This window comes from Echinops telfairi, unplaced genomic scaffold (assembly GCF_000313985.2).
Source record: "Echinops telfairi isolate 266 unplaced genomic scaffold, ASM31398v2 ScPeMD7_2565;HRSCAF=3150, whole genome shotgun sequence".
Classification (NCBI taxonomy): domain Eukaryota; kingdom Metazoa; phylum Chordata; class Mammalia; order Afrosoricida; family Tenrecidae; genus Echinops; species Echinops telfairi.
Genome location: NW_022106463.1, coordinates 594,745 through 619,872, shown reverse-complemented (window position 1 = coordinate 619,872; position 25,128 = coordinate 594,745). Strand labels below are relative to the sequence as shown.

The following is a 25,128-nucleotide window of genomic DNA, read 5'->3' as shown; positions in this document are numbered from 1 at the left end:
TTCCGCAGCCACGAGTTCGAAGTCCGCTGGAGGCCGAGCTGCGAGAGAAATGTCGATTTCGTGAGGGAAGCAGGAAGGCTCCCCGGAGGACGCGACCTTTAGCCCCTCGCCGGCGCCCGTGCAGCTGGGGCATCAGGGTGCGCAGCCGCCGGCCTCTCACGGCCAAGCGCCCACGGCTCCGGGGCTCCGGGACCCCGGATCCGTGAGATCGTTCCTTTTTGCTTTTCATTTGGATAGTGGATCGTGTTTGGGGCTTTTTCCCCATACAGTTCTAGAGCGTTTCTTTCTAGCTGGAAGGCGGATCGAAGACCAACAAGTTTACAATCAAGTGCATTTGAGACGATTGCACCGGCCCTTTAATGCCCCCCCCCGGGGGGGGGGTGAACCTAAACAAGACAGATTCAGTCTCCAAAAGTGTAGGGACCGTAGATCCATCTACAGCCCTTTTCAAAACTATTCCATAAAAAATATTATAGACCCGCGGGAAGGAGGGCCACGGGGTCGGGGTGGGGGGTGGTAATGCGGACTCTAGGGAGAGCGCATCAAGGTCGAAAAAAATAGTTCCAGGGATAAAATGAAGAACTCTTGTTGGCCTTTGCGGGGCCGCGGGCTCCACTGGGTGCCTTCCCGGAGCGCTGAGCCAGCTGCTCGCCCCCTGGCAGTGCCCGGGCTCATTGCAGGATGGGACGGCCCAGGTCCAGCCGGCCCGTGACCCACTTGGGATGGTCAGAAGGGCAGCCCGAGGCGGGTTTGAGGCTGGAGAACAATTTCGTCCTGCTTGTTTAGCCCGTCTCAGTCTGGTACTCCTATCCCGTCCGGGGATCAAGGTGTCATTTACTCCTGTTACCTGAAAGGACCTTTCCAAAGCCCGGCCGCTGCACCAGAAGCTTTGGGAGATGTTTAAACATTGTAAGATCGACCTCAAACTACATTCTCCTCTGCTGCTGCTGGATTAGACTGTTTTAACCAAGAGTGGGATTGGATATGAGGGGAGGGGGCAAAGTCCCCACTCACAAAATTGGGGGCCAGGTGTACTCATCTGGACCGGGGAAGATTTCAAGGCAACAGTGTCTTGTATACCACTAAGCCCGTGCCGGGGAACAGAATGAGGATGTCTTAATTCCATAAAATGGGCTTGTTAAAATCTGAGTCCCACTTTTGTTGCCTGGTGTTTCCCGAAGGGACGATACTGCTCCTGGGTGGGGGTAGGTGCTGGAACTTGGGGATGGGGGCAGGCGGAGGGGGGCGCGGGGGGCGGGGGGGAATGGCGAAAGCAGATACCTAGTTAGTGAGGAGCAGGGGTGACATCGTGCTTTACACACTGGGCTGCTGACCACAAGGTCTGCAGATGGAAACCACCAGCGGCTCTAGGGGAGAAAGAGAGGCTATCTGCTCTCATCAACAGTTACAGCCTTGGAAAGCCCCAGGGGCACTTCTGCCCTGTCCTAGGGTCACTCTGAATGGGAAATCAATTCGATGAAAGGGGTTGGAGAGATTTTTTTTAATACTTTATCCTGTATTGGGGCTAGTACAAAAGTTTTAAATTACCGAGGGGCACTGGGTTGTTTTGTTTTTTTTTTCTTAAGAGGAGGTGGTCGTTTATGAACCTGTGAACTAGAGTGTTGTGAAATGTTCCGCAAGTTCATTTATACATGTTCTTAAAAAAATTTAAAAAAAACCTAATTACCATCAAGTGCGTTCTGACTCACAGCAGCCTCATGGGATGGAGGAGAAACCTGCCTTCGTAGGTTTCTGGGATGGTAAATCTTTAGGGAAGCAGAAAGCTTCATCTTTCTCCTGCAAAGCAGAAGATGGTTTTGAACCGCTGCACTTGTGGTAAGCAGTTCAACGTGTAACCCAGTCCGCCACCAGGGCTCCCCTCTGTACCTCCCAGACCATCAGTATTTCAAGTGTCAAGGCTGATCCCAAACGCAACCACTAGGTTTCTTTTTCCTAATGATGCTCATCTTGATGGTTCAAGTACATTCATCATTTTCTAATAACTTTTGTAGAAGGTGCTCTGGCTGCATAGTGGTTCCACATCAGGCTGCTAACCGCAAGGCCAGTAGTTTGAAGCCACCAGTCGTTCTGAGGGCGAAAGAGGAGGTTTTCTACTCTCAAAAAGATTCACAGTCTCGGAAACCCACAGGGGTGGTTGTACTTTGCCCTAGAGGGTCACTCTGAGTCAAGACCGATCAGTGTCAATGAGAATGGTTTCCTGGATAACTTGTGTGTCCGAAAAGCCAGCCCCATGTTCCCACTGCCTCTTGTGTGACCACGACGGAATGGGATCGTTCCAGGTCAATGCTGGTGCCTAAAATAAGACAAAGTAATTAAAGACATGCATTCCGAGCCGGCTGAGAGAGTAAGTACATCATGAAACAGGATCAAACTTGCTCAAAATGAGGAGAACACAATCCTTTGGGGACACAAAGGAGGTTTTACAACCAGCTTAGAAAGGGTGGGAAACGGCATTACTCATCAGGATGGTGAAGAGGGTGGGATCTTGTGCAGAGGGGTTGATTGTGAAAGAGAGGCTTAACTAGGAATCAATGAAGACAAACCATATCCTGCAAAAAATAATCAGGGAGTGGGGGGCTCCAGTTGCTTCCCACATAGCAAATGGACCCATTTCATTTCTCCCTTACCAGTTGTAATCAATGAACCTGTTACCCGAGAAGTTTGGGTTCCAAACTACAACAGGGTGATGTGACCTTATTGGGGCAATAACTGAGAAGTTGAATTTTTCTGGGTTTCTCTTTCATAGTATCTCTCGTTAAAACCTACATTAAAATCATAACTGACTGCAATACTTCTCAAAATAGAAATACACTGAGGTCCTTCCTAAGCAGTCAGTCCCAGGAGATAGTAAGGCCAATCCATAATCACAAATTAGGATATCCCTGCCACCTCGTGCCCGGGGGCCTGGTGGCATAGTGGTTTCTGTGTTGGGCCACTAACCACCAGGGCAGTAGTTCGAGCCCACCAGCTCGTCCAAGGCAGAAGGCAAGGCTTTCTGCTGTCATAAAGACTTACTATCTCAGAAGGCACGGGTCGCTCTGAGGCATAACTGACTGGATGGCAGTGAGTCTGGTCACGTGCTTAGAGACCACATTCCTAATATGTTGCTTTTCGTCCATAAAAAGGGAGTGGGACCTGGGTGAATTTTAACTTGGGTGCCTCAGATGTCACGCCTGCCATTGCTAAACCACCATTTCACGGCCACCTCCCCAGTCTATAAAAGTCAACCGGGTATTTTCAGGACGCTTTCTCTGCAGAGAGACTTGGTGCAGCCTTGCATTCGGTGGCTTTACCTAGATTATTTCATTTCTTGACTTCATGACTCATCTGCTTCTGCAACTTCAAGTGTCAGCCCCAAGGGTACAGTCCTAAGTTTGAAGCTGACAAGCCACCCCCACAGGGACAGGCCGTGTCCTGAGGAACTTGTACAAAGGAACCAGAGAGACCCAAGGGGTTTCCCATATTGGATTCTGTGGGTTCAGTCAGAACTGAGTCTAGCCTTGAAGTGAAAGCGTACTTTTTTGCTTGTGGGGTTCCACCCCCACCCCTAAATTCCTCTGGGAAACAAAAAAACCCACTTCCCTCAAGGCAATTCAGACCCAGCGAGGCTGTAAATCTTTACAGGAGCAGACTAGCCTCCTTGTTCTCCTGAGGAGCAACAGGTGGCTTTGAACCACCGACCTTGTGATTAGCAACTCAACGCATACCTGACAGCACCATCAAGGAGGGCATCTTCTCAGGCGAACAGCTACTCTTTGTGAGGCAATCTTGACCAACACCCATTGCCCTTGAGTGGAGTTCAGCTCATAGCAACCCTGTAGAACAGAGAACTGCCCCTGTGGGTTTCTGAGAGTAGAACTTGGCAAGAGTAGAAAGCCTCCCCGTCTCTCTCCCTTGGAGCTGCTGGCAATTTCCAAGTACTGCCCTTGTGGTTAGCAATCAGTGCATAACCCACGACGACGATGAAGCCAGGGCTCCTTAGACAGCCTTTCCAAAACAACCAGCCAAACTCACTGCCACCAAATCTCTGCCCACTGACCGTGACCCTGTGGGACCCCGTGAGTTTCCGAGACTGTCCCTCTTTACGGGAAAGTGCCGTCTTTCTCCAATGGAGCAGCTGGTGTTTTCAAACTGCTAACCTTGCAGACTGCCGCCCACCAACACTTAACCATGACACCACCAGGGCTCCTTAGGCAGCCTCCAGGGGACCCATAAAAAACATGTCCAAAGTGGTTTAGGAATTAGATGTTTAATCCTTGGGCATTAGATGTTTAATCCTATGTCAAACTAGGTTGGCTTTGTTTGTCCTTCTTGTGATGAGTTATACAAGAGCTGGCCTTTGTTGGAAAGGGATTGGAGATCCATTTCCTGAGACCCAGAGGAACCTCCCAGATCCTACCCTGACTCATCTGCCCTCCTCTCATTGTGTTCATTTTTGTCTTTTTCAGCACAAACTCCCCTGCAGAGAAGATGGATTGGGGCGCACTGCAGAATATTTTGGGGGGTGTCAATAAGTACTCCACCAGCATTGGCAAAATCTGGCTGACCGTCCTCTTTATCTTCCGAATTATGATTCTGGTCGTGGCTGCCAAGGAGGTGTGGGGAGATGAGCAAGCCGACTTTATCTGCAACACTCTCCAGCCAGGATGCAAAAACGTGTGCTATGACCACCACTTTCCCATCTCTCACATCCGCCTGTGGGCGCTGCAGCTGATCTTTGTGTCCACGCCCGCCCTCCTGGTCGCCATGCACGTTGCCTACAGGAGACACGAGAAGAAGAGGAAGTTCATTAAAGGCGAGATCAAGAATGAGTTCAAGGACATAGAAGAGATCAAGGCTGAGAAGGTCCGCATCGAAGGGCCACTCTGGTGGACGTACACAAGCAGCATCTTCTTCCGAGTGGTCTTCGAAGCGGTCTTCATGTATGTCTTCTACATCATGTATGACGGCTTCTCCATGAAGCGCTTGGTGAAGTGCACCTCGTGGCCTTGCCCCAACACAGTGGACTGCTTCGTCTCCCGGCCCACGGAAAAGACTGTGTTCACAGTTTTCATGATCGCGGTGTCCGGAATTTGCATCCTGCTGAATGTCACTGAGTTGTGTTATTTGCTTATTCGATATTTTTCTGGAAAGACCAAAAAACCAGTTTAACACTTTGCCCTGCTGTTAGGTGGAAGGCAGACAGCATGAAAAGGCTGAGGTAACTACCTCGAATTAGCTGTCAAGTCAGAGTCCCCCATCTCCCAAGGTAAAGATACTGGTCTTACATGCAGCCACCTGAACAAGCCCCCCGCTGCCTCCCTACCCCCCAACACCTCACAGGAAACTCCACATGCCTGTGGTGGAGGTTCCACTCGCCTCGAACATCTCAAAGCAAAGGCTTAGTTCTAGGTCTATACTATTTGTCACTAAAATCCATTCCAGTCTTTATAAGTTTATCTTTGTATTTTAAATAAAGGAGAAAGAACATTGGGATCTACAGGAAACACCCATCTGGTTTGGTGGTTCCTCTGAGGGTCCCCTTGGTCAGGGTGCCTAGAATTAAAGGTAAATTGAGAAACACTGGATTCTTTTAATTGTTTGATACGTGTTCATTTCTAACGCTGGACCCCATTACCGACTGCTTCCAATTTTGTTACCCTGATGTTCTAAAAACTTTCTGTGTCCCTCCTTGTTTTAAAGGCACCAAATGTGACAGGTGAGTGGGGTGGGATGTGATACTGCCATTTCATTTACCACGTGGATCATGGCCAGGGCCACCCAGAGGCATCTCCACTGGGTCGGCTGTCCCCTGTCCCCGATAAAAACATTTCTGTGCCTTTCAAGTGACTCATCTCAACTGATCCCCAGCCAGAAACCCTTAGCAATGCCTTAGGGTCACAGAGAGCCTCAGTTTAAAAGTGTAGGTGGACTCTTTCAGAAGAAACACCAGTTCTGGTCATAGCACCAACTACTACCTATAGTAGTAAGACTGCAGGAGCAGTAGGCTGGCTCAAGACCCCCTCTCTTCCCTGAAAACCTTTGCCTTCTCACTGCCAGCATCAGAAGGAACCCTGATGGAAAGCAGGGTGCTAGGGGATATCTTTTTGTCGTGGTGCAGGACAAAATGAAGGGGAAAGGCTGTTTTTTGAAGAACAGAGGAAACCATTAGACTGTAAATTCGGATGAAGAAAGATGAGGTTAGTGTAGACTTCATGAGCATCCCTCTTCAGCACACAAATTTGTTTAAGTGAACGTAGAATTCCTAAGCATGAGAAAAGGAAGCGAGGGTTTAGATCATGTCAGCAGTTTGGAAGGACCTGTAAAGCCTGCTCGGTGACCTCTAAAGACGACAACAACAAAGGACCCTAATCGAACCCTGATGCTACCACTGTGCTTGACAGAGATTGCAAACCATGGCACTCAACACACTTCAATGAAGAGAAGCATGTTTCTAGTACCACAATAGCATTGCTAAACAGTTTTCAATAATAAATAATAGCTTTAATTATATGCATGTAGCCAAGATAATTTTGTACTATCTCGAATCTCATCTACAATATTAAAGTATGATTGATATAAATCATTATTTAAGATCTAATACCATTTTTAATAGAATGGTATTGTTAGGTACTGGTGAGTCGGTTCCTATTCAACCATCTTATGGACAATGGACTACTGTCCACTCCTGTGCCACCCACAGTTTCTGCTATGTTTGGGCCCACTGTTGTAGCCACTGTGCCAATCCATCTCCATTGAAGGTCTTCCCTTTTTTTTTTATAACCCTATGCCAATTGCAATGTCCTTCTCCAGGGATCAGTCCCTCCTTCTAACATGTCCAAACTGCATGAGATGAGGGCTCCATAGCCTCACTTCTAAAGAGCATTCTGACTGCACTTCCTCCAAGAGAGATCTGTTCCTTCTTCTGTCCGTTGACGGTATATTCAGTATTCTTAGGTCTTCCTTATTCACCGTCCAGCTTTTGCATGCCTAGGAGACAACTACAAACACCATGGCATGGGTCAGGTATGCCTTAGTCCTCAAAATGACACTTTTGCCTTTTAACACTTTAAAGAGGCCTTGGCAGCAGATTCGCCCAGTGGAACACCTTGATTTCTTGACTGCTGCCGCCATGGGAGTGTATTGTCGATCCAAGTAAAACTGCATCCCTGACGATGTCAATATTTTCTCCAGCTATCATGGTAATTGCTTACTGGCCCTGTTCTGAGGGTTTTTGTTTTCTTTATGTTGAGACGTCGTCCACACTGAAGGCAGTCAGCAGTCTTGGATAATCATCTCTAAGTGCCTCAAGTCCTCCCTGCTTTGCAGCAAGCAAGACTGCGTCGTCTGCATACAGTTTTCATGAGTCTGCCTCTAATCCTGACGCTGCATTCATCTTCATAGAATCTGGACCTATTTGCTCAGCATACAGATTGAATAAATAGCACATTTTAATTTCATCTCTAGCCAGTTTTGTTTAAGTACATGAACGTTTTCTATTTCATATCATGTTGCCTGCATAGGAGTGTAGACATTCTGGGATTCCTCTGTCCCCTTACAGAGATGCCTACACCACCAGAAAGGTGGGCAGAGGAGGCAGAATGAAAAACGGTTGCTTCCCAGCCTGATGCTTGTTGGCACCATCCTTCTGGTGAACAGGGCGGTGCGCTGATTGGAAATGCAGCCAGGAGGACACTGAGCTGGGTTACATCGGCCACTTTGGCCACCAGACGAGTCACAGATGCAGACACTTGAAATACTTTCCTTGGTGAAGATTGGCTGAGGCATAAGAACTAACCCTATAAAGTGTCTTTTATAAGAGATCTTATTTCTATGTTTATATATAACTACAGCTGATTGTTTAAAACTATTTTTCATTCCTTGGTGCCCATTTCTATGAGAAATAAACCAGGTGGATCCACCTTTGTCCTTGTGTGTGTAACTCCCTGCGGGCCACCATGGGCTCCTACAGGACTGTCCCAAAAGATAGCGATATTAACCAGTCATGGCTGTGTTCTTTCAATAGTAACACCTAGTGGCCTGACTCCGAAGCTTTTTATACAACAATAATTACTAGTAATTTAATGAGGAACCATATAATTTTTAAATAAAAGGGGGGGATGAACTTACATCCAGGTCGTAGAAAGGCAGTAAGAAACAGTCCCTGCTTACTTACTCTCCAAGGTGTTTTGCACATAGACTGTGAAACTAACACACACAACTTCTTAAACAGCCATATCCACACCTTCAACCTGTAGATGATTACTCTCAAGGTATTAAAATCATGAGCCAAAATAATGAGAGCCTACAACATAGTACTTTAATGAAATTATAGAGAGGTCTGGCCACACGCCTGGAAATTAAGAGATTGAATTCTGGAAATAAGCATCCTGAGTTGATATTTTTTAAACATCAATTGATAATTCATACTACGTAAGAAAAGGAAATTTCCACCGAGCAAATCTGCATCCACTTGGGAGCAGGGAGCAATGACAGCACACAGTCTAGTTTTCATAAAGGGCACTGACTTAGGTGAGCCATTGGAGTGGATGGCCTCGGGGCCTTTATGAAACCGCAGGTGCAGACGTTAGCCTCCCTCTTCATTCTAACATATGCTTACCTGTTGGGCTACTCACCACAAGGTCAGCATTTTGAAAGCACCAGCCACTCCTGACTGGCAGTCTCACAGCATTCTACCCTGTCCCATAGGGCTGCTGTTCGTGGGGATCTATTCAATGACAATGCACCATACAAAGTCCATCCGTAAGCTAGCGAACCATAGTCTGAAACTTACTGGCACATGATCAGCTGTCAAAATAGGGATTAAAATGGGTCAGAGCTGTCTTCTGAGGACAGATGTCTTCTATAAAGCTGGGTCCTAGAGCATAAGAGTTGTCCATCGTTGTTAGCACTGATCCAAGCAAGCACTTAGCAGCAAGCCTATTATGTACATAAGGTCCACCGTCGGTATTACATTGATGCAGAACAGGTTCCAACAGAGCCAAGCTGGACTGAGAAGAAAGGTCTGGTGATCGACTTTCATTTCCGATGACAATTCTGCAACTCGAATCCTCCCTCCCCACCCCCATAATGCCATCGGCGCAAGACGAGGTAGCATCTCATTCTGTTGTGCCTGGGTCACCGTGTGTCAGGTGCCAACTTGGCAGCCAATAGCAAGAGTCAGTAGACTGGAGATTACTGACTTGTTTGGGCCTCAGTTTCCTCATCTTAAAAGGGGCTTAAAGAGCAATCAAATTAGACTGTGTGTATAAGACTTCTCTATACCTGCTTCCCACTCTGGACTGGACTGAAGCATGTACCTAGGTCTAGGCAAGAGATAAAGCTCACGACACATGGAACCCCGGAACAGGAATGGGACTAGTGATACCAAAAGGGGAGGGGGGAGGGGGGCAGAGGTGGGGAGGAAGGGGGTACCGATTGCAGTGAATGGCACATAACCACACACACCCATCCAGGGGGAAGAACAACAGAAACCAGAGGAAAACTGAGACAGCGGTCGGTGTGAGATATGAAAATAACAATCTATAATCTATCAAGGGGTCACGAGGGGCTGGAGGGGGGTCGGGGAGGAAGAGGAGCTGATCCCAGGGACTCAATAGAAAGTAAATGTCTAGAAAAGAATGATGGCAATATATATCCTAATATGTCAGATACAATTGGTGTACGGATTGTAACAAGAGTTGTAAGAACCCCCAACAAAATGCTCTAAAAAAAGAGTTCTCTATACCATAAAACCCAAACTAAACTCACTGCACCGGGTTGATTCTGACTCATAGCGACCCTTTAAGACAGCATAGGTCTGCCCCTTTGGGTTTCTAAGACTGTAAATCTTTATGAGAGCAGACAGCCTCATCTTTCTCCCATAGAGCAGTTGGGGGATTCAAACTGTTGACCTTGCAGTTAGCAGTGCAACTCCTACCCCACTCCACCACCCAGGCTCCTTCTACACCAGAAAGCAGTAAGAAAAGTACAAGTGCCATCTGGTTTTTGCTATGAACTGGGTCTGAATGTGGAAAGACGGGTAATATTTTAGACGAGAATGATTTTACCAAAACTTGATAAACTGGAAAATGTGCACTCACACAAAGGCTGCAGTAAGCACAATACAGGAGGAAGAGAGACAAACGACTCACGAGGGGACACCAGCTGAGCACCAACACCTACTGAGCAGTCAAGAAAGGCTGAGAGCCAGTCTGCTGATGTGTGTGATAAGGGGTGCTCCACATGGATAAGGATCTTTCCTCCTAAGCCTGGGATAGAAAATGAGCATGTTCGCTGCAATTCGGACCAGTCACAGACCACTGGGCCCAGGGGTAGCTTTGTCCTGGGCATCCCTGGTTGGGAGGTCGGCTGGGGCCAATGCCCCCTTTTTGGCATCGGGATCCCTTACCTCAGAGAACCACTGCATCTCCAGGCATTAGCCAGGGCACCAGGTTCAACCTGCTCCGCTGGCCCCGGTGAACCTACGAGGCAGGCCTGGACAGAGACTCCCCCCACATGCCTCCCCCACACTGTTGGTTCAAGATGTGAGGCTTCACCCGGGAGCTGGCAGAGAGCGGTGCTATTTGTACAGAGGCAGAGCAACGGCTGTGGGTTCCAGGCCCAAGGCCATGGGCAGAGACGCAGACAAAGATGGAAGAGACCATCCCGGCAGCTCCCGACGACTTTCCCTGCTGCTGCCTTTCTACACTGTGTGCCACCCCCAGAGTGCTGGATTCCTGGTGGGACATCTGTCCGTGTAAGGGACGAACATGGTTCCTAACCCAGAAGTTCACGAGAGGCACTTCGGATCCCACACCGGATCCAGCCCCCAGTCGACTCTTTCCATCTCGTTTCTTACCACAGCCTTTTAGGGAGCTCGTGCATCATATCTACCAGCTGCTCTGTGAGGCGGGCGGGGGGCGATGTCTACTCCCATGAACAGTTCAGTCTCGGGGCACACAGGAGCACGTCTGCCCTGTCCTACACGGTCACTTTGCGTCGGAATGGCCTCCACAGCAGGCAGTTTGGTTTTGGTTTTATACTAAAAATAGAAGGACAAGCCCACTGCCATCTGGTGGATTCCAACTACAGTGACCCTTCAGGACAGAGTCGAAGCGGTCCTGTGGGTGTCCGTGACCGGCACTGTTTATGGGGCATCTCTCCTCCTCCTCCTCTGGAGCAGCTGGTTTCAACGCTGACCTTGAAGTTAGCACCCCAACGTTTAACCCGCTGGTCCCCCAAGGCTCCTTACTCACTGCCATTAAGTTCATTCCGACTCACAGTGACCCTACAGGTCAGGATAGAACTGCCTCTTTGGATTTCTGCGAGACGTGACTCTTTACAAGAGCAGCAAACCTCTTCTTTCAGAGCAGCTGGTGGTTTCAAACTGCTGTCCTGGCTGTTAGCAGCCCAATGTGTAGCTGCTATGCCACCAGGGCTCCTACTGTGCCACCTCTTGTTGCCATGGGGTCAATGCTGACTGATGGTGATTCCCTGTGGGTTTCAGAGACTGTAACTGAAGTGGAAAACCCAGTCTTTCTCCCATGGAGCTGCTGGTGGCTTTGAACTGCCAACCATGTGGATCGCAGCCCAACGTGTAACCACCACAATAGCAGGGCTCCTTTTACCAGGGCTCCTTCGGGACCCCGTATTCCAGCCCAGAAGGAGCTCCAGCTGTAATCCATAGTTAGGGAGCACTTTCCAGGCCCCTCAGGAGAAAGATGGGGTGGCAAGCTGCTGCAGAGAACACAGCCTTGGCAGCCCCATGGGGCCGTTTCCCCTCACCGGACAGCAGTGGGCTGCATGGGTGTTTGGGTTCCCCATATCCATGCGTCCACTCTTCTCTCCATCTGACAGGTCTAGATCCTCTTGCTCTTGTTCAAGTTCGCTCCTCCCTGAAAACTTCCCAGACCCAGCCCTCAATCCTCCCCCCTCCCTCTCATAATCCTGACACACAGCAGGCAGGCCAGGATCATCCGTGAGTAATAAATGAGTCCAAGATTTCTAGTTGTGAATGTCTTTCCTCCCGCCCAAGCTTTGTGCCAGCTCGTGTCCTATCAGGTACTTAGTCTTTGTGGAATGACTGAGTAGTTAAAACAGGATTACCAGATTTAAAAACAAACAAAACAAAAAAAAAACCGATCAAGAGGAAACTTTATAACACTCAGAGACTTAGGAAACAAAACAGAAAACACTCAAGAGGAAACTTTGTAACACTCTGATACGTAGAACTACAGCACGAACACCCAAAGATAGTCCAGCACAATTCCGGGTTATGTTAGCGTATGAAGGATTTAAGCTAGTTGTAAGGAAGAACATTGCCTATGAATGTTGACCACCGAGTATAGAAGGCCAAGAGGAATCGATACACTTGAATTTGGTGTTGATGGAGAATATTCAAAGTACCGTGGACTGCCAAAAGGACAAAGGAATCTGTCTTGGAGACGTACAGCCAGAGTGCTCCTTAGAGGCAACAGTGGCGGAACTTCATCTTACATACTTTGGACATGTGGTCAGGGGAGACCGGTCCCTGGAGAAGGGCATCATACTCGATAGAGTAGCGGGGCAGCAAAAAGAGGGAGACCTTCAACAAGATGGATTGGCACGGTGGCTGAGTTGATGGGCTCAACCAGAAGGACAGATGTGAGGATGGCCCAGGACCAGGCAGTGTTCTGTTCTTTTGTACGTAGTCACTGTGAGTCAGAGAAACCCGATGGCACCTAGCAGCAACAACAGGGAGAAAAAATGTCATGACATCTGTAGCTCAGGCAAAGGCAGCTCAGGGACATCCAGCGCCATGCTCACAGGCAACAGAAGCTCTCCCATCACACAAAAGCCATGAAGGGACCTCTAGCGCTCCCTCACACACTGAACTTCTGACGCCAGGGACTGCCACGGTCCCCAGCATTGGTAGGGTTCAGGCACTCCCACCTTTGTGAAAAAGGAGTCCAGGTGTCACAGCGTGAAACACTGAACTGCTCACCACAGGTCCAGAGTTCAAACCCAATTCAGACGCTCCAGGTGACCTCTACAAGAAAGGTGAGGCTGTCTGCTCCCCGAAAGATGGCGCCTCAGACGCTCCAGAAGGGTATTCTTCACTCTGTTGCTACAGGGTCATTCCGTGAGTCAGAATGGGCTTAAAGGCAGTGGGTTTGGCTTTGTGAGATATTCCTAAACATCTCGTGTCATTCATTCATTCAGCAGCCAAGGCTCAGCAAGCATTCAGGCACTGGCGGCTTTACCCCAAACCACTACCATCGAGTCAACGCTGACTCACAGCCGTCCTACATAGCAGGCCCTGTGGTTAGCAGCCCATGGCTCATAGCTCCAAGTGAACAAAACAAGTCTCCACCTTCCAGTTGAAAGACAGACGAGTGTGCTAACAAGTACTCAAGATCCCATCAGCTGGAGATACTAGGATGGAGCGAAAACAGCCCACGGGAGTAGCCAGGGCCTGGGACAGAGGAAGCCAGGAACACCCCACTCGGCTAGACCTCCAGAAGTCGGGAATGATGGAAGTCTTAAGGAAGAGCATTCCAGCTGGGAAACTGCAGGAAGGCCAATGTGGCTAGGCGCAGGGGCTCCGGGGAAGATGTTAGGTCCCGGAAGGGGGCGGGTTGTACAGACTGCGGGAGGAGTTATGGCAAGACTTCCTGTGGTGTGCCCTAAGCAGGCTTGCTAGAACACGGACTCTCTGGCTTTTATTCTGCCCTCTGGTGAGGCCCAGAGCAGATTGGCTTCATTTTCCACCTGACAACCTATCACAGTAGCTGCAAACACTTCCAAGTTCAACCCAAACTTCCTTCTCCTGATCTCCAACTCCACAGTCCCCAGGTGTTTGTTCATTCGTTCACTCATTCAACACTAAGCAACAACTGTGTAGAAACCTAGGAGCGCTGGTGGCAGTGGGTCACACAGGGCGCTCTGCTCACTGCAAGGTCAGCATTATCCTCGTGAAGAGCTCTGGTCTCAGAAGGCCACAGACGTTCTACCCTCTCCTCTAGGGCTTCTCACAGTCAGAACGGACTCCACGACGGGGTGTGTGCTTTTAGGGTACTAACCTACAAGGCATGTAGAAAGAATAAAGCCCATTCTCCGGCCTCTGGCAAATGGGCAGTGGTAACTGTTCTCGGAGGTTCCAGGTCCCCATCGTCTTTCTTGCAGGCACTCTCCAGTAGAGGGTTTTCCTCTTGGGTGGGAGAGGGCACCCCCACTAAGCACAGCATCCCGGCAGGGCCACACAATAGGACCACTGTCCCGGACAGTAGCACAAACGGCATCAAAGTGCGGGTTCCTTTATTAACCATCCAGCCCCCTTTGCTCATTTTAAACCAAAAGGCAGCCAATGTGGTTTACGTTCTATGCAAAATTAACTGGCAAATGCATTCGCCTTTAAAATGAAATAATGCACAATTATACAATGTCAAAAGCTGAAGTTTCATTTCTTCCTGTGCAAAAGAGCATCGGCATTCACATAGGTATGGATATCCCTCTAGTGGTTTGCTTCTATGCCTTGGACAGCTCACCGCAAGGTCAACAGCTTAAAACCAGCAGCCGCTACTTGGAAGAAAGACAGGGCTTTCTACTCCCATAAAGAGTTACAGTCTGGGAAACCCACAGAAGCAGTTCTGCCCTGTCCTATAGAGTCGCTATGACTCAGAATTGACTCGATGGTGGTGGGTTTGGGTTTTGAGGATGTGCCTATACACATAAACGTACAGAATCATTTTTTATTTGCATTTCTTACATTTTTTTCCTGCGACAGCTTTCCATGCATGATCTGACTTGTCCCTTTAATGCAGTGGTTCTCAACCTGTGGGTCGTGACCCCTTTAGGGGGTCAAACAACCCTTTCACAGGGGTCACCCGATTCATTACAGTAGCAAAATTACAGTTATGAAGTAGCAACAAAACTGGTGGGAACAACATGATGAACTGTATTAACATCAGGAAGGTTGAGAACTACTGCTTTAATGGATGTGCCATGGTTTAGGGGTAGAATTCTCACCTCCATGTGGGAGTCCTGGGTTTGACTCATGGCCAGCGCACCTCGTGTGGCCAGCACACCACCTGTCTGTCGTGGAGACTGGCATGTTGCTGTGCTGATGCACACATCTCAGCGGAGCATCCAGACTAAGGCAGGCCAGGAAGAAAGGCCTGGCAGTCTACAGCCAGACATCAGCCAAAGGGAACCATATGGATCTCTGTGGTCTGATCCACAACTCATGATAGGGCAGGATACGAGGGCCAGACAGCATTTCAGTACATCGTACATGGGATCACCTCTCACAGGGGCCAATCAATGGTAACTAACAATAATTGTGTTGCACAGAATGACTAAGCCATGTTACTTAACCATTCTGTGGTTGAAGAACGTTTAAATTGTTCTGGTTTTTCTCCAAAACAGTCCCCACCCATCAAACCAGATCTTCCCATTCCAGGGCAAGGTCATGTGTTTGGAACCTAACTAAATGCAGGGCTCTACTTGGACCCTGGTACATGTCAGTGGCTTTTCATAGGCCCTGGTATGTTCCAGGGGCTTTACAATGACCCTGGTACATTTCCTCTTGCCGGTCTGGGGTTCTTCACCCAGGTCCATCCAGTTCATTCTGAACTCAGGCCTCATTTTATTAGCAATTCCTGTGGATTGTAGGTCATCTCTCAGTTCAATAAACATGCTTTCTCTGTGGTCGACGAAGCCAATAAAAATGTGGACTAAAGAATGCCGCCAAAACTGTCTTCCAGTTTAACCTCCGGTCATTGGCGGACAGGAGTTGAGGTTGGAGTTTTCAGAAATCTAGGCCACAATTTTCAAGGGTGATTACAAAAGACTTCATCAAACGCCTTGTCAGAGTCTCTGGGTATAATTTCTGTTGTGTTTGTCTATTTTTAAAACCACGCTTTTTGAGATCCTGATCTGTTTAAGGAGTCAGGCTTAGCTGCTAACATAAAATTCGGTGGTGCCAATCCACCAAAGGGTGCCTGGGAAGAAAGGCCCCTAAAAAAAAATCATCCCCTCAGTTGGCTGTGGAGCACAGGTCTACTCCGACACGCTGTGGTGGCTGTGAGTCAGTCAACTCAATGACGTGGTTTGGTGGTGGTTTGGTTTGGTTTGGTTTGGTTTGGTCTGGTCTGGTGTGATGTGGTGTGGTGTGGTGTGGCGTGGTGTGGTCTGGTCTGGTCTGGTTTGGTTTGGTTTGGTTTATCCAGACAACAAAGCATTGTTCTAGGCCTTGCCTTTAAAGCACTTGAATTGAAAACAGTGCTGACAGGTTACCATGTAGGAAGAGGGCTGATGGACACTGGGTGGTTATTTAGGAAAACAGAACATCCCAAGCGGGATATGGAAGCCACACCAGAGCTCTCCAAAGAGAGTCCACGATGGGAAATCATTTCTGGTAGGGCCTTTGGGGAACGTTCATGACAGCTAAATTATGAAGGACGGCAGAACGTTGCGAGGAAGAGATCTGAGAAGCCGTGGTGGTTGGCTTGGCCTTCCACGCCTTCTTTGAGAAGCATCCGTGGAGACGTGAAATAACTGATCCAGGGCCCTTTTTGCTTCTTGATATTACAGTTGGCTGAACCATTTCTCATCAAGGCCCATTGTCAGAAGGAATGCTGTCGGGGGCGTGCAAAGCCTCTGTCTGCCACCTGCTGTCCGCTCGGGGCAACTGCAGAGCCTGGTGCTGCCAAACCAGCCCGGTGTCCCTGGGAAACTCCTAGGCCTTAGCAGCTGCATGCCCTCCACAACACTCTCTTATCATCTCAGCTTGCTCCAGAGTTTATTTCCAATTTGAAAGTTACACACTGGGCTGGGATTTGAAACCACCAACAGCTCCTCCGGAGAAAGATGGGGCTTTCTACACCCATCAAGAGTTCCAGGGGAGTTCTACCCTGTCCTATAGGGTCAGCATGAGTCAGAATGGACTCAGGGTTCTTTGAGTTAGGGTCACAAAGAAATCTGAAGGGTAAGACCAGGGCTGCACTGGGGTAAGTTTTCCCAATGAAGTTCTCCTAGGATGGCCATTCCTCGAATGAGCAAGTACATTGTCTTGCTGGAGGGGGGAGGGGGGGGAATCTGTTCTCAATTTCCCTGGCCTTTTCCTCACCAATAATAGTTTTTCCTGTTCTTAAAACTTCTTCAGAATTATGTTGTGTTTATCAAGAACCTCTATCAGGATGACCCCTGGTGCGGTCCCCCAACACAGTGACCAGAGCCTTTGGAGTTGACCTCTCTGACCAGAATTTAACAGGCTCAGCAAGTCCCTTTAAAAGCCACTGTTTGGGTTGGGCCATCTGTGGAAGGCCCCCTAATGGGAATCAGACAAATGTGTTTCTGAGAGAACTTGTCTGCAGCCACCCCTGATCACAGAGACGTGTTTAAACACATTTTGTTTGGAACAAACCTGGGCAGATATAAACTGGACCCATAGTAGCAATCGTTTTGATGTGCCCTCACCTTTCACTCAAGGAGTTGTTATCTACTGTTCAACCCGCACCCCACCACCACCACCACCACCACAAAAGAGAGAGAGAGAGAGAGAGAATTTGGGCAATTTTGGATCATAGTAACTGAAGAAAGCATGAATTTGCCCTATTTTTTTGGTCTTTTCCCAGAGAGAATTGTCTCTCTACACAAAAGACAGCACAGTCAAGAGGCTGGTCCAGCGAATGACACTACCTGGCCAGGCACCCTGTGAAATGGTTCCGCAGCAGACGCACAGTAGACCCTACCAGCATCTCTGTCCTGCTCTATGTGCGACGGGACACCAGAATCCATTCCTAAGCCCACATGCTTGTGTACGAACCACAAACATTAAAGCAAATAGGACGAGTCTGGGCACCCCAGCCAGTCCTACCCGGCCTTGTGAAAAGAAGTCCTATTCAAGTCTGGTCAAGCCCCGTCAGAGAAAGAGCAGCAGGAAATTATGAATAATGCTGTCGGAAATTTTGGTGGCATGCAAAAAGGGACATGTCTACAACTCATTCCAGGTATAATGTTAGGAATAAAAATTATTCTCGGAAATGATGGTAAAAATGGGGTTTTTCTTCCCCTCGTATGGCAAGCTCTTAAAACTTGGGGAGCCCTGGTGCTATAGCTGTTAGGTGTGGGGCAGCTAACACAGTATTTCAAAACCACCAGCCGCTCACTGAGAGAAAGATGGGGCTTTCTACTCCCCTAAAGAGTTACAATTTCAGAAAACCACAGGGGCAGTTCTACCCTGTGCTACAGGGTCGCTGTGAGTCAATCGACTTGATGGCAGGGGTTATGGCAAGTCTTAAAAACTCACATTTTCCAAAATTCCTGAGTGGGTGTTAAGACTCCTGACAACTCACTTCCTAAAACTGGTAAGAATTATCATTCATTATATTAATCTTACCTAAGAGGTTTAATTTCTTATCCCAAACAGAAGCAGGAATTTTGAATAATCAGGACACTCTCTTCAGAAGTCTATGCGAAATTGGGAGAATTTGCTCCCAATAGGCAACAAACTGTCAGGTTTATAAATGTTATGATTGTTGCGTTGAGGTACCATCGTGGTGATTCACACTCAAAGCAACCCCATGTGATTAAGTCACCAAAGGCAAAAATCTGCTCTGTGGGTGTTTTGACATTCCAGCACCTTGGACTACCTTAGTGTGGTTACAAATGAACTCTACGGCTCTAAGGAGTAGAAACCAAAGGCAAAGTCTTTGTGACTAACAGGAAATACGCACAGGTGTTTTGCCCCCTGAGATAGCTTATTGTGCCAGCCTGGCAGATAAACACAAGTGGGATTAACTGAAGGGCAGAGAGATAAATGGCTTGGTGAGCCTCGTCTTTCTTGTCTCTCGCTCTTTGATCATCGGACCTGTGTGCGGCTGCCTTGCTTGTTCTGTGCCTCAATTTAAAGGCTACACTACCTGTGGGACACCTAGCCTGTGGACTGTTGTTGTAAGTTGAGGTCCCTTTAAGACATCTCTGGAGCTGGGGACTGGCGGTTGGTGACCTGGCTGGCAGTTGGTGATCTGCCTTGTGATTGGCTGCTGTGCTGACATAGCCTAGCTCTCTCTACAAATAGAGGAAGATCTGGCAGCAGACTAGATTTGAAGGACTGCTAGTCTCTCACAACTCTCTCTCACGGGAGTGAGTTGCAGTGAGCCATTTGTAGTGCTTTATAATTTAACCGTTCATTTCTTGTATTATATATTTATCTGTATATGATTTAACAGTTCATTTCTTGTTATATATCTAATTATCTTTATAAATAAATATATTATCAGCAATTTGGTTTTAATCTCTCTAGAGAACCCTGCCTAACACACCCCCTCCCCCTTTTTTTCAAGTGGTTTCCTATTGGCTAATTCTGCTCTGTTATGAATGGGGAAATAATAATGTTAATTGGCCTGGGAGAGGTAAGGTGTGGTCCTGCCGGAAGTCTGGGGACAGACTAGAAGTGGTACATTCAGCACGTTGATTCTGTATTTGTTCTCATGTGTGTTCAGCACTTTATAAAACCATGGAATTCCATTCATCCCAAGAGTGGCACAAGAAAGGAGAGAAGTACTATGAGAAAACTCAGTTGGGTCCGAAGATGGACTAATTGAAAGAATACCAAATAATTCTAAATTCACACACTCCGTCCCAACAGAATGCTGAGCTATAAAGACGTCTTCCATGGAAGATCTGGATGCAAAGTGTGAAGAAACTAGATGTGCCCAGCTATCAGAAAGAATAGCGTCTGGACTCTTAAAGGCTTGTCTTCAAACAAGCAACCATCAAGCCCACATGGAAGAAGCTTGTGTGATCTAAGGATTGTAAATAATATAATCCAAACCCAAGTGAGGGAATGGCATCAGAGCTTAAATCATTACCACATCAATTTCAGAGCATTCTACCATCACCACCCACCTCCCCAGAGTTATATCCCCTTTAAGATGAGTTATGAAATCACCATCCGTCCTGAGGCTCCCTCCTCCTGCCTTCATCATTTGATCTCTTTTGACCCATTTAAATTTTGTTCTAGTTTTTCAGTATTTTCTGCTTTCTTTTCAATTGCGGTTTTCCTCTGTGTTTACTCTGTGATTGTTGTTTGTTTTTTGTATGTTTTCCTGTATATGAAATCTAGGATAGATAATGGTTTCTTGAGGGTATGATGGGGAGACTGGGGTGGGAGGAGATGGGGAGTTAATAACAATGAGTACAAGAAAGAAGAAAAGGTTCTAAAATGGATTTTGGCAATGATTGTACAACTCTTCTTGATATGATTGAACTACTGAATTGTATGATATGTGTGTGGGTTATGTACCAATAAAACTGTTTTTTATTATTAAAATTATTTTTATTTATATATTATATAATAAATACATTTATAGTTTTATAATATATTTATAAATATTTTTCTGTTTATACATAAAATTAATATATATATTAAGCTTAGTTCTGGCCTCCAGGACCTTACCTAGAAGGGAAGCTTGATGGGATGCTCATGTTCCTTGAGAGGTAAGGTTAGATGGAAACCAAGGAGTTGGGGAAGGACATTCTAGGTAGAAGATGGAAAGTGTCAGACATTGAAAGAGAGAACTGTATAATCATCACCACATCCATTTTAGAGCATTCCACACCACACCCCCATCTCCATGGTTACTTTGCCTTTAAGATGATTTATGCAATCACAACCTGTTCTGATGGCCCCTCCCCTCCCCCGCCTTCATTGTCTGACCTCTCTTTCTTCCAAGGAAAACAGCTGGGGGACATACTCCATAGCTGGAGTGCTGGGGAAGAAGGCGGGAAGGCTGGGTTGTGGGAGGTCTTACGCAGAAACATGCTTGGAAAGCCACTGAGAACTTCAGAACCAAAGAATAACACAATCAGAGAAAGATCTCAGACCCATGATTCAAATTTAACATAGGGTCTAGCCAAAAAAAAAGGACGGGAGGGAGATCAATTAATTAATTAGAAGGCTACTGAAATAGTCACACATCCTATTAAGTGACCCCATTGATCTGGTGGCAGAAAGGAAGAAATAGTCATTGACAAGGATGTTCCTGTGATAAGACACACACATCAGACACTGATCCCCTCAATGGCAGTTAGCACCTCCACATGGTAGTTCCACCATCCCCTTGATCTAGTTCCAGTTCATCACCCCAGAGGGAGACCTGGTCCCCAATTAAACCGCCACTCCCCATGTCCGCTGGTAACTGCTCTGTTTCCTGCCTCGGTGGATTTGCTTCTTCTGGATATTTCATATAAACAGAATTATCCAGTATTTATCCTTTTGTGTTGGGCTTATTATCTCACTCAGTAGAACTTTGTACTTTCTTATGACTCTTACTCTGTCGTGTATGTATATAGACCGCCGTTTGCCCCTCCATCTAGTGACGGACACGAGTTGTTCCCACCTGTTCGCTTTTGTGACTAGCATTGCTATTATCAGCATATTGTTTTTAGTTCTCTGGAGCTCTGGTGGCAGTGGGCTACGTGTTAGGCTGCTAGCTGCAAGGTCAGCAGTTCAAAACCACCAGCAGCTCCGTAGGAGAAAGATGAGGCTTCCTCCGCCTGTAAAGATTTAGTCTCAAGAACCAACAGGGGAGACTCTCCTCTGTCCTCGATGGCAGTTTGTTCCAGTTTGGGGACATCCCTATGGCTGGAACTGCTGGCTCAGCTGGTAGTTGTACGTGACTTTTCTGAAGAACCACCAACTTTTCTTTCTACAGCAGCTACTCCTGATGACATCAGCTCACTGGTGACGGTTACACGTTTCCATCTAGCTCCAAATAGCACGTACACTGGAGCAAGCACCACGGGCCGGCCATGCGAGCAAGCGCTCCCTCTACACAGCCACCAAGAGCAAGCAGCCTTCTCTTCCACTGCTGAGGACACCACCGGCCTTGGCTCCTTTGAGTGGTCTCCGAGGGAAGCCCACCTGGCACTCCTCGGCTCACCAGGTCTGTGCCTCTTCCCTGAGCACGTCGGTGCCCTGGTTGCGTTTGCACTCTCAGCAGTTTGTGCGCTGTTTGGTTCCAAGAAAGTGGAAAGTTCTTCGGCACCCAAAGTGTCTTAAGCATGAGAGAGGGAGGTTCCCCAAGGGTGCCATTCACCTGCCCTCCCTCCTGCCGCATCTTCTCAGCTTTCTCATTCACGGGGCGGGTGCCCGGGCTTGTTCAACTGGTCTCTGGTTCTGAGCATGCGCACAGGCGAGGAGACCGCTGCTGTTGTTTTCAACGAGAACGTTCTAGGGGGAATGGACGACCAGGTGAGGACAGAAACCAGATCAGGAGATGGAGATGGGATCGCCACCACCTCTGGTTCTTCAAAGGCTGAAGGGAGGGGGTGGGGGTAGGGTTGCTTTATAAGCAACGTTAAAAGCATCTCAGAAAACTAGAAGCAGATGATGGACAATACCTTCCCACAGCAGGTCAGGGCCTTGAACAAGCTCCGAACCAGATAACTGAGTCACGTTGGGCCCAATCAGCAGCCTTGAATATAGGGCGAGGCTGAGGAAAGCTAGCCTGCCACCACAGGGTAGTGTGGGAGCTATCTAATAGGCCAGGGTGACTAAAGTTCAGATCGCTGGATGACATCTATGTATTCTTCTACTAACACGTTTCTCTAGGTAGCTAGGAGCCATAATGTTCCCTGGGCTCCATGTAAGCCTACACCCACCAATCCAACCCCAGATCACCCAGTTAACAGGTTACAGCCAGAGCAAGGATCTGGTGAGTCTGGAGGGTTAAGGCCAGGCCTGTCCCACAATGAACGCAGTGCTTCCTAAGGGTGGTGAACACTGTGGCAGTGGAAGACAAGGTGTGCACATCTTTTCTGAACCCTATTTATCTCCTCAGCCTGAGCGGTCCAGGGAACAAGGTCCGGGAACATAGCTGACATTTCTCACCTGAGTGCTCAAGTAGCCATCCTTCTCCAAATGCTTTGGAACACCTGTTTCTTGTGCAATTCTTTCTCCTCTCTGTCCTCGTTCCCTGGAGAGGAAGTTCACCTGCTTGCCAGGTGTCCAGGGTGCAAGTTTACTCAGAATTTCTTGAGCTGGCTACACGTGGTACCAACTAATCATGGAAGAATTGGGTCACAGGAATGGTTGTTGCTTTAGTTTGCTTCAGAACAAGCCTGATTCTTAGCAGGTTTTGTCTTAACAAAACACAGGGACCATGAAAACGAGCCGTGCCCATTTTCATAGTGCAAGAACTCCATCCACCTCAAGAGACCTGGAGTGGCAGCCAGGGGGCTCGCCAGCAATGGTTGGCTTTGGCTCTGAGCCTTTGCTATCATTGATAGGGAGAATTAATCACAGGTGTGCCTCAAGTCTGGGGTGGATAAGAGGGAGCACACATATGGTGACACAGGCCATCGTAGCCCGTGCTACTCCAGCCCAGGTTGGGACACCCTGGAAGGCAATCCCGCATAGTCAGAAGCAGGACTTCACAGAATTTATCATCCTCAATAACTATGTTTATGCTTTTCTGGTTATTAGTATATGAAACCCAGGAGTGATGAGCCTATGGGGACAAGTAGAATAAGTTTTCCTGGGGGTCCGGTTGGGAACGAGGGCGTCAGGGGAGCTGATGTCAAGGAGTTCAAAAAGGAAGAGAATGTTTGGAAACTAATTGTGGTAGCAATTGTACGAGACTGCTTGATGTGATTGAACTTGGGAACGATATGATATCTGTATTAGCTCCCCATAAAATGGTTTAGAAAATGAAAACAAATAAATAAATCTCATAATTGCATGTGAAAAAAAAGATTAGGGCTGCCAAGAATGGGAATGAACTTGACAGTAACTTTTTGTCAGTATTATTATGATTATGATGATGATGATGATGGTGATTATGATGATTATTATTGGTTTATTTGGTTTTGTTTTTAAGGAGGGGATACAACAACATGCAACATGTGAAGCTTTGAATTACGGGGTGGGAAAACTCTATTAAAGGCATACTTGGAAAACTTGAAAAGACAGTAATCATCGTTAAGAGTTGTAAGCTCTTGATAATTTGTCTAGAACTGGTACTTCTATTCATTCAAGTCTTCGAGCCACCTTGCAGTTGTATTATCTCTAGTGAACGGATAAAAGATACTGAGTGTGGAGACAGCAACCAAGCTCCCCAAGGCAACACACAGACAGCAATGAGCATTAACACCTGCGTCCCTATTTTTAGTGTCCAGACTTTTTTTTTAAGATACATGAACATCCGTGTCCATTGCAGCACTACCCACAGTAGCCAAGAGGTGGAAACACAGAGTCCACCCACAAGGGGATGGCTAAACAAAAGGTGGTACATCCATTTGCAGGAATATTACTCCACCAGAGAAAAACGACATCCTGACACACACTACAGCCTGGATGAACCTTCCCAAAACACTCGGGACACGAACTAAAGTAGACACGAAAAGACAGCTGTTGTAGATTGTACTTCTAGGACATAAGTGAATGTACAGAGACCGTGAGTGAGGGATGGGGTGGGAGGAGTCTTTGCTTAGTGGGCAATGAGTGGCTGTTAGTGGTGTGGAGAACCCATTTGGGAAGGGATGGCGGTGATGGTGACACTCCGTGAAGAATGTAGCTGTTGTCATTGAATGCCACACACCCACAAATGCTGACTTGGCACGTGTTTTGTTTTACATACACACACATTGTAACACACAGGAGAAAGCACACTCGGCAGAGCAACTGGTTCATCGAGGCCTCCGTGGACACAGCGGTCCCTTTTTCTCCGTGTTGTCAGGCCTACAATCCTGTTCACACAGACGTCATCTTCCCGGTGTTACAAGTGAACGGACTGTGCTTCAAAGAATCAGATGGTACAATTCTTTTTAAATGGGACTGAACTTTGAAAATGTATAAGATGTGCGTTATATTTCAATAAAACTACTGGGGGGAAATTTTTTTAATAAAATGAAAGAATCAAATGGCTCGTCCAAAGTAGGATAGCAAAGACGTGATCACATTGGACTTGAGAGACTTTAGCTTTTAGTGACACTCAACCTTGCAGTTCAAATGACATCCCCGAGAAAGGTTTTATGTAAGTGGTAAATTATTTGAAACGTCCCTAGTATTTCGACACTAGTACTCAACACAAAGGCATTCTTTTAAAGTGGCGTAGGGCTGGTGATTCGACGGAACGCTCA

General features: G+C 47.5%; 1 protein-coding gene across 1 annotated transcript; it reads left to right on the top strand.

Moving 5' to 3' along the window:
• Positions 1-4,437: 4,437 nt before the first annotated feature.
• Positions 4,438-5,597, top strand: GJB2 (gap junction protein beta 2). Its single transcript, XM_004714832.2, has one exon. The coding sequence runs from the start codon at positions 4,492-4,494 to the stop codon at positions 5,170-5,172; it is 681 nt and encodes a 226-aa protein (XP_004714889.1). The 5' UTR covers positions 4,438-4,491; the 3' UTR covers positions 5,173-5,597.
• The last annotated feature ends 19,531 nt before the right edge of the window (positions 5,598-25,128 follow it).

Excerpts from the sequence above, each read along its gene's own strand:
- GJB2 (XM_004714832.2), top strand. The coding sequence starts at position 4,492 with ATGGATTGGGGCGCACTGCAGAATATTTTGGGGGGTGTCAATAAGTAC.